Source organism: Takifugu flavidus, chromosome 5, assembly GCF_003711565.1.
Source record: "Takifugu flavidus isolate HTHZ2018 chromosome 5, ASM371156v2, whole genome shotgun sequence".
In the NCBI taxonomy this organism is placed as follows: domain Eukaryota; kingdom Metazoa; phylum Chordata; class Actinopteri; order Tetraodontiformes; family Tetraodontidae; genus Takifugu; species Takifugu flavidus.
This window is the reverse complement of record NC_079524.1, coordinates 5,363,062-5,376,485: the sequence shown is the minus strand read 5'-3', so window position 1 is coordinate 5,376,485 and position 13,424 is coordinate 5,363,062. Positions and strand designations below refer to the sequence as shown.

General features: G+C 49.9%; 1 protein-coding gene across 3 annotated transcripts; it reads left to right on the top strand.

The window, feature by feature from the left end:
* LOC130526080 (atos homolog protein B) lies at positions 1-13,206 on the top strand. Of its 3 annotated transcripts, none has more exons than XM_057033448.1 (10): positions 1-132; positions 9,031-9,190; positions 9,288-9,396; positions 9,480-10,960; positions 11,087-11,145; positions 11,238-11,334; positions 11,440-11,598; positions 11,743-11,811; positions 11,904-12,115; positions 12,192-13,206. In XM_057033448.1, the coding sequence occupies exons 4-10, from the start codon at positions 9,641-9,643 to the stop codon at positions 12,343-12,345; spliced, it is 2,070 nt and encodes a 689-aa protein (XP_056889428.1). In that variant the 5' UTR covers positions 1-132; positions 9,031-9,190; positions 9,288-9,396; positions 9,480-9,640; the 3' UTR covers positions 12,346-13,206. The 3 variants fall into 3 exon arrangements, with proteins under 3 accessions (XP_056889428.1, XP_056889427.1, XP_056889426.1); XM_057033447.1 differs by having other exon boundaries at positions 19-385; XM_057033446.1 differs by lacking the exon at positions 1-132 and adding an exon at positions 6,286-6,771.
* The last annotated feature ends 218 nt before the right edge of the window (positions 13,207-13,424 follow it).

The following is a 13,424-nucleotide window of genomic DNA, read 5'->3' as shown; positions in this document are numbered from 1 at the left end:
TGCGAACCCCGGAAACACCGTCGCTTAAAGAAACAGGAGGAATTTCAAGCAAAGGTTGAAACAACGAAAACAGCTGCGAGTACAAAAAAAAAGACCCACGGAGAGGAAGAGACTGGTCAACACTTCGGAGAGGTATGTGTCGAGGGAGTGGAGGAACTACGTTGAAATCATCTTAATATCTCCCGATCGAACATCGTTGAAGACGGCTAACAGCTTTTCGTTGGTTCAGTCTCCGTTCCACACCGTTTCCTAGCTTGAATCCGTCAACGCAGCAGAGACACTAGGGGTTTTAAAAAAAGGCCAAAGTCACTGACAAGAGGAAGGCGTCAGTTCAGGCTTCAGATTGCATATTTTTTTCTCTCCGGGCCAACCTTCTTCTCGTCAGGTGAGTAGGCTTCACCCTTTGCTAGCTAGCTGCCTCTTAATCTTTGTCATTGTCTGAACCTGAACGCTAGCCACAAAGAGGTTTTAGTTTTCTAGGTTCAGGTCGTGTGCTATTTTATGGATTCCATCTGATCTTTTGTGTTCGGCCTCTGGTGTTGTTGCGTTTTATTATTTATCTTTACATACGAGTAAAGGGAAATTTACCCTGTACTGACAGTACAGTATCTTCGCGTGGGGGGCGTTCCCCTGCTTTGTCTGCCTTCTTCATTTTTTTTATGTGTGTGTGTGTGTGTGTGTGTGTGTGTGTGCACGCACTCTGCAGCGGTGAGCGACAAAGTGAATTAAATACCACTGTGTGTCAAAATGCATGTGCGACCATTTAGTTCTGCCCCGCTGCATACTCATACCCACCTGGCAGCGTCCATAGAAGGCCGAAGGGATGAAGCAGCTATATGTATTAGTGGAGTGCTGATGATAACTGGAAAGCTTATGAGTGACAGTGTGGGTGTATTGTTTCCTTTCATTGCACTCTGATTTTGCTTTGCATCATTTAAGCATCTAGGGAAGTGTACCTGGAGGTTGCAGCAATTTTTTTAAATCAGGTACAATAAAGAATAGAACGGATTAGATCCACTAGCATGTTGTATGTATCATAAAATGTAGGAATTGTTAGTGTCGGCATGCTTGGCTGAAAAGCAGTGCAGGGGCCTGCTATTATCCATCACCGCCATCACGGCACTGACATTGTCATTAGGCGCACATGTGTGCACATGCACTCTCTCTGCAGCACCCATACAGCACACGTGCACATGCACCCTTCCAGCTGCATTGCATGTGTGTATGCAAATTTACACATGCACGCAGACAAGTATCACAGCAGCAGATTTATATGCACTCAACATTTTTCTCCCTCATTCACTTGTCACTGCACTGCTCTTCCCATCGCTGCCCCCCCCCCCCCCCCCCCCCCCCCACCTCCCACCTCTCTGTCTGGGAGAAACCAGTGGGCTTTGTCCTCAGTGTGACGTCATGCATCTTTGATGTACTCAGCCCTGAAGGTGAGGTTCCAAGATTTTGGGCCGGCCCAATCATTCCCTATCTGTCTAAATGTTTTTCATATTTTTCAATCAAACAAAGGAAAATCAGAAAATTCTCTGGCATCAAAAGAAAATAGACTAATGGGATCTAAAACCGGGGCTCTGAGCATGCATGGGATATTTTTAGCATCAAAGGAGAACAACAGAAGGGATCCCCAGTAATGACTACTACATTTGCTTATTAAAACACATTTTATTAAGAGCTCCATCCTCAAACAGGCTGAACGTGTCAGAGTCGCCTCTCTTCTCCAGGACTGGCCCGTGAACGTGGGTCTGCAGCCTGCAGGCGTCGTCACATCCGTCTCAGCTCACCATCCGTGACATTATTGGCATTAAGTGCAGAATTGGCTGGACGCCTGCTGTCCTGGTTGCAAGTCTCTTGTTTCGCCATCTGAACCTGGAAGGTGTGTGTGTGTGTGTGTGTGTGTGTGTGTGTGTGTGTGGTGGATTTGGTTATTAAGTGTGGAGCTGGTGAAGGCTTGTCAGCCCTCCATCGTGTCGTTGCAGGATTGATGTCAGAGATTACTGATGATTATGTGGGTTAGACCCAGTCCTCGACACCGCTCTGGGACTATATTGATCTGTGTGATTGTTTGTGTGCTCTGAATGGTCCATCTATTTAGCCATCGAGGGTTTGATGGCCAGGGAAATCATTATCGGCCTCCGAGTGACGCTTGAATATTAACAGGAATGTGAACATACTTATGTGTTACGCTGATGGGAGCGATGAGACATTTCTGTTCCAAATTTACAGCCTTGTGACAATGATTTGATTTTGATTAATTATGTATTCGGCCGTTAAGACGCCCATGAGGAGATTACAATGAAAATCCTGATATGGATCACTCAGTGCTAATTAATGTGTTTAATCCCTTGGTTAAAAACAGGCTAGTCCTTAAATAGCACCTATCCAGCTTTTACTGGTGCCACTTTAACCCTAAAACCCTTGTTTTGTCACCTTGGGTCCACACACACGGCTTAAGCTTCAGGCTTACGATAAAGGTCAGTTACTCTAGTTAGCACTGTCAATAAGAGAAACTGGTTATTCCTCCTACAGTTTCTGGATGTTCTTCTGCCCCTAATAATGGCAGTATTTCCTCTAAAGCGTCATGGGGCTGCAGTTCTTTCACTTATTCCTCACGCGGCGCTGAAGGGGTCGATCTGAAGTGGCTGCGGGGGCAGATTCTGCACCTTTATTCAAACACAGCTGCCAACAGACATCCGGAGAAAGGGAGCCTGGTGTCACGGCCACAGTACCACCTGCTGAATAAATCAACGTGGTTTAACATTACGCCCTGAGTGGCACCGGACAGGCCACACGGGTTTGTAAGACCACCGCGCTACAAATATTCTGGATTTTAGAGAAAAGACCGTTTGACTCAACTGCACGTCCGATAGGGGATGATTCAACAGTGGCATCAGGAAGCCTCAGGAAGCTTATAGAGACCCGCTCCGGGCGGTGGGACGTGAGCAGGCAGATGTATCTCTGTGCATTATATAGGTCAATACAAAGCTTATCAAGCTAAGACCTGTTCGCTCTCGGCCTCGCTCCCCTTTGTCCTTGTCCTGTCCCCTCTGTCCATTAGTCTTTCACTCCATCATCGCTGCTCTGTGTCCCCCATCGCTCCAACATGTCAAGCATCACCTGCTACTGAAACGGAGCAAAATGGACCTAAATTCAATTTAAGGTCAATAATATTCTGGAGAGAGAATGCTAGTTTAAATAAATCAACATATCATCTAAAATCTAAAGAAAGTGTTGCCTTATGTGTACCTGAATGGCGTATTAATGAAAGCATTAATGTTTGTGTTTAGTTTGTGTGTTAATTGCTGCAGATCAGCATTTTAGTGGCGACGCATGTGGAGCCAAAGCTTATCATTATTAACTGCTGCTTAATGATGGTGCAAGTGTGTGTTTGTGTTGGCCTGATCTCAGGATTAACCCTTCCGGGACCTCTCTCTGGCCTCCGCTCTGTAACGCCAGAATGGCTCAGCCGTTCTGTGGCGATTTAAAAACACACGTGTGTGTAAATAACATTATCAATAAATAACATTCAAGCATTTTTGGATCTAGTAAGAAAACCCAGTCATTTCCTTCTGCTCCCCCACTGAACAGCTGTCACATTCTACTGGTTTCAGGTGATACCAACCATCTAAACTGGTTCCATATATAAAAAGAAGATAAAGACTTCTGAATAAAATAAAGAACCAGTAATAGATGTTGAGAAACAGGTTGAGAGTGTGGGGGGGGGGGGGTTGGCTGGGAGGGAGGAGATGAGGCAGAGAGCATTATTTCCTGCCCTCCCTGAATAGGCAGCATATTAATTTGGAACATTCCATCTGCTAAGCTGGGCTGGCTCGTCACCAGGACTCAGGGTGCCACAGTCCTCCCATCTCAACGTTGCCTCCCATCCCACAGAATTCCCTCTCCAGTCGAGTTTGCCACTCACATGACGGACGTCTCCGACAACGGTGGGGATGACGCCACTTGCAGGGACGGATCCGTTACTGGAAAAACAAACAGTCCTTATTTAGGACAGTATGCTGTTAGTAAATTAATAAGAAGCCCTCTGTTCCACCATGTCTGTTTGTTCGGAGACGTAATCCGGTGGATCGAAATCAAATAAACGGATTCAAAGTTTGCTGCTGTTTTGATGAAGAGTCATTAAGTAAACAGGGCTCACGCAGTTGTTATCTAATTTGGAGAGTCAAATAAGTATTTCTCTGTCTTCTGCTTATTGACTCACAGCTGGTTAAACATACTGGGCTGCTACAGTGCTCCTTTTGAGTCAGAAAAAAGACAGACACCTGTTTATTCTCTGTTTCTGGTTTCTTAAGCTAATGTTAATACTGTGCGGGGGTGGTAAAAATAGAAATGAGGGCTGCAGCTAATAGTTTGTGCAGGGCAAGTGCAGTCCCTGGTTTAAAATAAGCACCTAAAACTTAAACCCGGTGAGTGATGCAGCCAGTAATAGTTTAGTTTTGTTTTCAAGGTGTGTGACACGACTTTAGAGGTTTTTTCTACACTCTTCGCAGGTGCTTGGAATCGTGTCGCATCACGTTTTACTTCTATGTCTAAACAAGTGTGTTTTGGCATTTCACCCTCAGACGTAGACGAGGGAAGCCTGTGCTGCTTTAAACATGCTCTCTGGCCGCCCTCCCCCACCCCAAACTACGCATACTTTCCTTTTCCAGCCTTTCTTCAACACCCATCTTCCAACCCTGCAGTTCTGGCCTTTCCTGGAGATGAGTTGGACTCTATTTTGCTGGATTGTAGCCTAAATCTCTGCTACTCGAACTGGCCAGACCTTTTAGAGGTCGTGCTGAGTGTGGTGGATGTCGAATGTTAGAACCCCCTGAGACCTCGGTGAGACAGTGTCACTCTGAGAGGCCTGGAATAACATGGTTTTGCATGTGCTTATAAACATGTTATATGTCAGCGCTGTAAACCCAGCCCCCGTTATCCTCATAGGAATCAAAACAAAGTGGGCCCTGCTCAGAAGGCAGGATTTCATCAGTGCATGTGTTTGATGGAATGTCATTGTGTGTTTTCAGAGCTTCTCTCCACTCAGCCCCTCCCCTTTATGTCGTCACACGGAAGCCACGCCCCCTCTCCTAATATGGACGGCAACATGGGCTGTTAAAGGGGCAGCCGCGTGCACTTGTGTTGGCGTTTGAGGGCACGCAAAACTTCTGAAGGCAAAAATTTCAAAAGATTTCCGGAGGTGGAGGCTGAAATATTTTAATTTACCCAGTTTCTGCCAGATTATCTGTGTCAGTCCATCTGCTGTCTTCTACCCCTCCCACATCTTAATATTTTGACGTCATTTGGCTCCAACGTCCAAACGTCCCTCCATTTTGCATACAGTATTTAATATTTTGGCCACTGCTACATATGGTTTAAACCATTCAACAGTACATGGCTGATTTAAAATAGCGATGCAGGTCTTGTGATGTCACGCAACACCAAATACGATGCACTTTGGAATCATTGTGACACTGACACCTTATCTTGTGAGTAGTTCCTCATTCTATTTGAGGAAGCATTCTTGAAACCTTTAAAAAAAAAAAGTCCTGACAGCAGCTGGTTCCTTCAGGAGAACCTGTGGAGGAGATCATGAGGAGAAATGGCTGCGCTCTCCCTGCTGGCACGTCTGAACCGGCAGGCATCTGATAACGGGCGCAGCCTGCGTGTGTTTGTGTGCGTTAGGCTGGGGCCACGCGCGCCGGGTGTAATCTCAACCCCTCTGTGGAGTAGGTTTGTGAAACTGTTGCTGCGCTCTGCACTTTTAACCACAGCGTCTTGTTTAGAACGGATCTCCTCTGGTGATCGCGTGAAGTCGCCTGAATTGAATTCGCAGGCGACGGCGGCTGCGCGCGGTTCATGCAAACGCGCCTGATGTCAAGTGTGAAGGCGATGAACATCGCGGCAACTTTGACGCACAGTTTAGTTGACTTCTTTATTCTTTATATTTCTGCAGAGACGGCCGAGCAGGAGGAGGTGGGCGGGGTTTTGGCTCCAGCACCTCTCCTCCCCCATTCTGTCTCTTCCCCCCCGTCCAATCCGGGCTGCAGCCACTACAGCTGGCTCTGCTTTTCACTGGCCAATCAGCTGACAGCAACCCCCCCCCCCTCTTTTTTCTATACCCTATATGCCTTTGCTACTGAATGAGCAAAGCAGGCTCACTCCATCAGCTGAGAGGAAACCAGTCCGAACACAAGAGGGGAAGGAGAGCGCGGGTTGGAAGGAGGGGCCTGAGAATAGAGGAAGACAGGAGAGGGGTGAGAAAGAGGAGGAATGGCAGGACAGGGAGGGGGGGCACATGGAGAGCGGCTTTTGTATTCATGATATTTTGGTGGGGCACACATGAGGGAATCGTATAAAGAGGGCAAGAGGAGCTGGAGAGGCAATGGGAGGGAGGGGGAGAGGCGAGGTGGTTGAGGGGAGTTGATGGGTTTTTGATTTGTGTTTGTGTGAGGGAGGAGAGACAGGAAGAAAACAAGAGAGAGGGAGAGAGGGACGGGGAGAGGGACGGGGAGAGGGACAGGGAGAGGGGGGCCTGTAGTCAAGGCTAACAGGGCTCCTGGCAAAACACACAGAGGGAGTCTTTTAACACCTATTCAGGAGAAAGGCAGCAAATCAGCCCAGAGGGAGAGGAGGCAGCCTGACACACTGGAATCAGAAACTCCGTTGAGGACGGAAAGGCGAGACGGCTGTCCTCCTTCACGTCCCAATAGGAAGGCAGGAGGAAGAGTCAGACAGTGAGATAAAGGCCATCCTTCTGAGACGGTGAGTGTCACAAGCTCCGCCGCTGTCAGCTGCGTTAACGGCGTCCCCGCCGTGCCATCGGCACGGCCGGGATGACTTGCCGCATCCTAAAATGGCAGGAAGACAGACGGGCAGAGAGGGAGAGACAGAACGGGACCCCGTGTCAAACTGCATTCTCAGCAGCTCTGTCAGCGGGCCGGCTTAGTTTAGACGGCCGCGGCTCGGCTCGCTCTGCAACACAGCTTTCTCACTTTCGACGCCTCTCTGGGCTCGCTCTCTCTTTCTGCATCACATCCTGTCTTCAGTCTCGCACTCAGGAAACACACTGACACACACACACACACACACACACACACACAAACAGCTGTTGACCAATCCCTTCGTGCACAGTGACATCAGTTTTCCAAACTCCTGTAATCTAATCAACAGGTGATTGTTTGCAGGGGCAGTTTCTGTGTTGGAGTGTGTGTGTGTGTGTGTGTGTGTGTGTGTGGTGTGTGTGTGTGTGTGTGCACGTGCGCGCGTGTGTTTATCAGCCGTCGAGCACACAGCAGGGACTGGGAGTAGCTCGGGTGGGGTTGCGCTGAAAGTTGATGAAACAATTGCGGGTTTTTCTTCTTTTGCAAGGCGGCTCCGCTCATGTCGATGCTATCACATCACACCTTGTTGGCAGGCTGGGCGGAAAAGGTCGACACAGACACAAAGGGAGCTGATTCGCTCTACTCTGCTCACCTTGAAATGTTGTGGCTCCCTCAGCCCTCACTAGCGCGTGCTTTCCGCGTGGAGCACGCTAGTAAAGTTAGCCTCTAATAAAGTTTAAGAGGAGTGTTGATTTCTGCACTTAACCACTGGAAACATCCCCCAGAAGAAGTCATTTTCAGGGGGTTTCTCTCCTCTGGACTTGTTTTCTTTACTCACTCTGCGTCTCAATAACATTGCTTCATCCCAGGACAGCGTCCCCACCATAAAGTGCTCTGAACAGTGTGCACGTAGCGTCAGCCCCTCATCACCACCCCTCTTACTTCTGTCACGACCAGCAGATGAAGTGCCTCTGGGTCTCCTGATGTGCTCTAGTGTCATATGACTGCCGGCCCCGGCTGCATTCTTCATTGGCTGAACGCGGCCGAACAGGCATGCGCGAGCGCACCTCGGCAGCAGCCAGTAAAACTCTTGAAATGCTTGGCCTCGGAGGCCGATCATAGCCTCACTGCTCACTTTTAAAGGCACTGAAGCGGTCTTCATCTTTTATTGGCGAGTAAAGCAGCCAGTGTGGATTCGACGTTCTTTTCTGGCTGCCGTCTCTGCCACCTTCTGGGTCAGTTCTTCCAAAATAAGGTCAGGAATCAAGCGGGACGTGTCACAGAGACTCATGTCCTCCATGTGAGCTCTGATTTTCGGCCTCTATAAATACTCCTTGCCTGCTCTTAATCTATAATTCCCCCCTCCCCCTCTCCTTGCCCACCTCTGGAGACCACACCTGTCATGACTCAAAGACAAGAAAACAGGAGGTGATCCCAGTGTTATGTTGATTGAGTTTCAGCCTGCTAAAACAAACGGGACGTCCCAGTTGGACAAGTCAGTAGATTCACTTCTAAAGTGATGCCAGGAAAACGCTTTGACATTTGATTAATTGCCTCTAATTCCACAAGAGAAGAACTGAGGAGTGTCGGATACGTGGCAGTGAAACCGGTATTTACTGTCAACAGAAAGCTCTCTAACATCAGAGAACGTGCGTCTCACTTCCTTCCTTCCTCGCCATCAAGTTGCGGGTCACGTAAAACGGCTTCGCCGCCGTTGGAGCCCTGATGGAGAGCGGCTCACCTGTTGTTCCCCTGAAGGAGCATCTCTGCACCTCCTCCACCCTCTCACTCTGCAGCCCTGCTTCTCCCCTTCCTCTTTTGTGACCAAGACAAAGGCGCTGTTATCCTTGAGCTGCTGGTTACCATGGCAACAGACCTCCACACACACTCAGCAACCGCCCCCCCCCCTCTTCACATTCCCAAGTTTGGGGTCCAAGTGGGTTGGGAAGCGTCCCACTTCTGCTGCCACAGTTCCGTTCGGCGCCAAGTTGTAACTGGAACTGTCGGCTGAAGTCCTGCGCGAGATTCCCGCAGATGTCCGCGGAGATTCCTGCTCCCGTCTTAAATTCCGGTCATGAAAGTGAAATAAAGGGACACTGAATTTGAAATGCTGGCTACCTTCGTGTATTTTTGTTCATTTGTGCCGTTTTGTTGGATGGTAAAAATCTTCCCGCCTTTGTCTCCTTCCTGCCTCCTGCAGGGAATTTGGAATGAGCCTACGATGACGCTGCAGCCGCACCGCCGCCCATCACCAGGTGACCAAGCAGGTCGTCTCTGGCTGGCAGCCAATCACAGAGGGAGCCCCAGGAGAATAAGCTTGGATTCCAGCTCGGCGACGTTTCCTCCAGTCTGCCCAACTGGTGAGTCTAAGGGCGACCGCCTCCCGTGACCCTCTGAGGTTCTTCTCCATCGCCGCTCCTCTGTTGACGCTGGGGTTTTCCTGTCGTTTCCCGGCAGCTGTCGTCTGACGTAGATGGTTCCTCCTCCAGACCGTCTTAAAGCTCCGCTGGCTGTGCGAGATGCAGATTGTCCACGCTGGCAGAATTTGACGAGGACAGTCATGGAGGTGCTTCCCTCGCGCAGGTGTCGGAGGCCTTTCCGTGTTTCTCAATCTGTTCCTAACAACCAAACAATGCTTTTTCCCATCAGGTCCTACTTGGTTGCACTTCCTGATTCGCTCTATTTGAGAATCTCAAAGCAGGAACGTAAGGTCTTCCCATTTCTGCAGAACACCTTGCTCTGAGCCTGGACTTGAGGACCCGCTCCAGCCTGTTGCACACAAGTTAGGAGAGACTTTTAGCATTGAAGCCATGCGGCACATCCACGTTGAGTTGCCTCATAAAAAGGCTCCGTTAGATCTCCGAGCCCAAGAGGGGCACCTGCCTCCGACGACAGCCCCGGCACAAGGCCTTGTGCCGGGCACACCCCGGCACTTTGGGCAGGAGGAAATGCGGCTCCAAAAGGTCTACCAAGTGTCTATTTTCTCCCCGCCCAGGGGATTTTCGACCTCTACGGAGTCCCTGCCGGATACCCAGAGAACCGTACGTCTGGGTGTGAAAAGAGGCCTGGAGGAGCCGCAGTGGCCTGCTGCCAAGCGTCCGTCACTGGGGGATTCTTCAGATGAGGACGCGCTGGAGGGAGAGGTGCTCTGCGGGCCAGCACCTGCTCAAGGTGTTTCCATCTCCTCAGAATCCCTCTCTGACACGCAGAGGCCCGTCCGCTCGGGTGTGAAGCGCGGCCTAGAGGAGTCACAGCGGCCGGCAACCAAGCGCCCCTGCCTGGGGGATTCTTCGGAGAAGCGTTCGCTGGAAGGGGAGGTGCTATGTGGATCGGCTCCGGCTCAAGGGACGGGGTTAGCCATGGGCGCCGGCGGGCCCACATCTGTTTACTCGTGTACGCAGATGGAGCAGAGAGACTCTGAGGGTGGGCCGTTACCTAGGTCTCCACCCTTGTCCCCAAGTCACAATCCCTCCCGCCGTTCCGCTCAGCACAATCACGACAGGCAACTCCCCGATGCATTCGCACCCCTGTCGTCTAAATCTGTTACAGTATGCGAGCCACCGGGCCATTACCTCATGAGCTCAGCCAGGACTGAGAACCATAACGGCAACCACATTTACTCTGCCGGTAGCCCCGTTTATGAGAGCTGTAGCAACGGGTCCCCCGTGGGCCAGCCCAGCCCCTACACATATGAAAAACCAGTGTACGAGACTCCGAACCCCGCCAGTCCCACCAGCCCGCCGGGCCCTTTCTCCCCCCCACACCACACTGAGATGCAGGAACCAGGAGAGGCCACAGAATGGGAAGCGGGACTTGAGTCCTCCCCACCTGAGCGTAGTGCCACCCAGGCGGCCTCCTCCTCCTCCAAAGGCCTTTCTTCTTGGGAGAAAACTCCCATCACCAATGGCCACCGCTTGTTCTCTGGAGGCCACTGTCAAGCCAAAAAGAGACTCCTGTCCCCGCCGGACACAGCAGAGCCATGTGTGGAAGATGAGAAACCCTCCACTTCCAAGAGCAGCAGGCTGTCCTTGTTGGCTCCAGGACTGGGACTGGACGCGTGTCGCAGCACCGACTCCAAAGCGGCTCCATACTGGAACCACCTGTTGCCCTCTGTGAGGGAGCAGCCTAAGGTGAGCGGATGCACGCAAACACAACCACAAATCTAGACGGAAATACTCCTGTTGGTGTCACAACCAAATCCATTTTAATATTTGATTCTCCCGGAAGATTATCATATGTTCTGTTGTGCCCCCCAGACTGGGACCGATACCAGCCCAACTGGGAGACTACTAAAAAGCCGGCGCAGCCTAAAAAGGTTAGTTTTACGAGAATCACCTCTGGACCTGCAGACAAACGTGTTGTAATGGGAAAACAAAACTGTCTGTTTGTGTTTGTGGTCGTACTCAGTCGGAAGCTGCACGGCACTCGGACGGACGCCGTACGCTCCACGCGCTCCAGCAGGCCCTCTTGTTCTGTCAGCAGGTCTTTACTGGTCAACTTGGAGGTGCCGTGCAGCTTTAGAAATATTTGATTAACTGTCAGACTTGAAGGTCTCGCAGGTGTAACCCAGCAGGAAAAGCTCTGACACTATCGCCCCCCCCCCCCGCAGGAGTCTATACTAAAGGAAAGATTTCCCCCATCGGGCCAGATTGAAGGCTTCACGGCTGAGATCGGCGCCAGCGGCTCCTACTGCCCGCAGCACGTCACCCTGCCAGTGAAAGTCTCCTACTTCGTAATCTCTGAGCACAGTGCACCCTTACCCTTCCTGGTCAGTACGCTAAAGCTGGAGCAAACTAGCTAAAACGGGCCGTAAATACAGATGCATAATCAATACCCAATAGCAAAACATCCCCCAAATAAAGGCCAGCGCGAACACATGAGAGTAAGAGCTCTCACTCTCTGTCCCTCACAGGGGGTGATATTCCTCGAGCCCCTCGGGAAGAAAGGATACAGCATACCCAAAGCAGGGACCATTCAAGTGGTGAGTTTGGTTTTTGTCCGTGGCTCACTCCTTTTTTTTGCACCCCCCACCCCAGTCTGAAATGCTAACTGCTAACTCACGTCTCCTCTCAGACCTTATTTAATCCCAACAAAAGCGTGGTGAAGATGTTCGTGGTGACCTACAACTTCAACGACATGCCGGTCAATCACATGACCTTCTTACGCCAGCGCATCTTCCTGGTGCCCGTAGAGGAGGGAGCCGAAGGGAAAAGTGAGGCGTCGGCTAGGGAGCAGAGCGCCGCGCCGTGTAGACCCAAGAGCCTCTGCTACCTGATGCATCTCAGGTATGACCAGTCTCTCGGGTTTTCCATTTTATTAATGGTGTTTTATTGATGGTGTTTTTGTCTTCTGCTCGCTCAGATTTCAGAGTTCCAAATCTGGGAAGATCTACTTGCACAGCGATATCCGCCTGCTTTTCTCCCGAAAATCCATCGAGGTGGATGCGGGAGTCCATTATGATCTCAAATCTTTCACAGAGGTGCCAAGAAACCCCAAATATTCCCCCCGTGTGTGACCAGCCTCATTCTCCGACCCAACGCTAACCCAGCCCATTCTTCCTAAATGGGGGGAGGGGGGAACTAACAGACTGCTAAGATGATGGACAAGGAACTTAAGGAGAGGTGATGCAGATACAGACACACTAAAGGACCCGACAAGACTCGACCGCAGCACACGGTGCACACGCCAAACACACCTGCTGGCGCCTGAGTTCAGTGTTAACTTGCATGCCTTGTGACTTACACATCTGAATTTTCCTCTAGTGCCGTTTCACACTGTCCTTCACTCTGCCTGCACCCGCCTCGCCAGGGCAATGATTTCATTTCGTCACAAAGCAACACGCGCGCGGCTGAAAACAAAGAACCTTTGTCTCCAATTCGAAGGCGTTGAATTTAAAAAAACAATACAGTGATCTGATTAAAACCAACAGGATGAGGTTTTCTGCATTTAAAAAAAATTATTTGAAGCTGTAATGGGACAGACCACTGTGTAAACTCCAAGCCAAGAGGGACATACCAAGTCGTGAAAAACGGGGGAATAAATTGACTAAATGTAGCCAGACTGAGGGACACTGTGCTGTTTCTTTTTTTAGATTCTGTTCAGAACAATCTCATTTTGGAGCAGAACATGTAAAAAAAAAAAAAAAGAAAAGAAAAAAAAGTAGTATTTTTAATTTATGTTTTTTGCAAAATGTCTTAATAAGCAATATACTGCACAAAGTAGAGTGTGTTTTGCAGCTTGACGATCTTTCTCTCTTGAAGGGGGGATGGAGAAAGCAGTGAACTGAGTGTGAGGGGAAAAGAAAGGGTGGTGGGGGTATTTAACATGGGAAAAGTCTATGTATATTTAATTGAATAAACTCTGCGACTGGCACGTGTTTGGTGTCATCTGTCTTGTGTTTGTTCACTTTTGTCTCGGGCATGATGGTTTTTAAAACCCTTTTCTGACCCCTAGTGGCAGAGGCCGGTATTGGCAGGTCCGCCGTGGGAATCCGACACTGGAAAAATAAACGGTTAAAGCCTGCAGAGTTTATTGTTGCCGATTAATCTCAAATAATGTTGAACGTTTTGGTGGATCAAGTTCTGCTGACTGTAA

Excerpts from the sequence above, each read along its gene's own strand:
- LOC130526080 (XM_057033448.1), top strand. The coding sequence starts at position 9,641 with ATGCGGCACATCCACGTTGAGTTGCCTCATAAAAAGGCTCCGTTAGAT. Across the intron at positions 11,335-11,439 it reads CTTTACTGGTCAACTTGGAG|GAGTCTATACTAAAGGAAAG; the intron begins GTGCCGTGCAGC and ends CCCCCCCCGCAG. Across the intron at positions 11,599-11,742 it reads GTGCACCCTTACCCTTCCTG|GGGGTGATATTCCTCGAGCC; the intron begins GTCAGTACGCTA and ends TGTCCCTCACAG.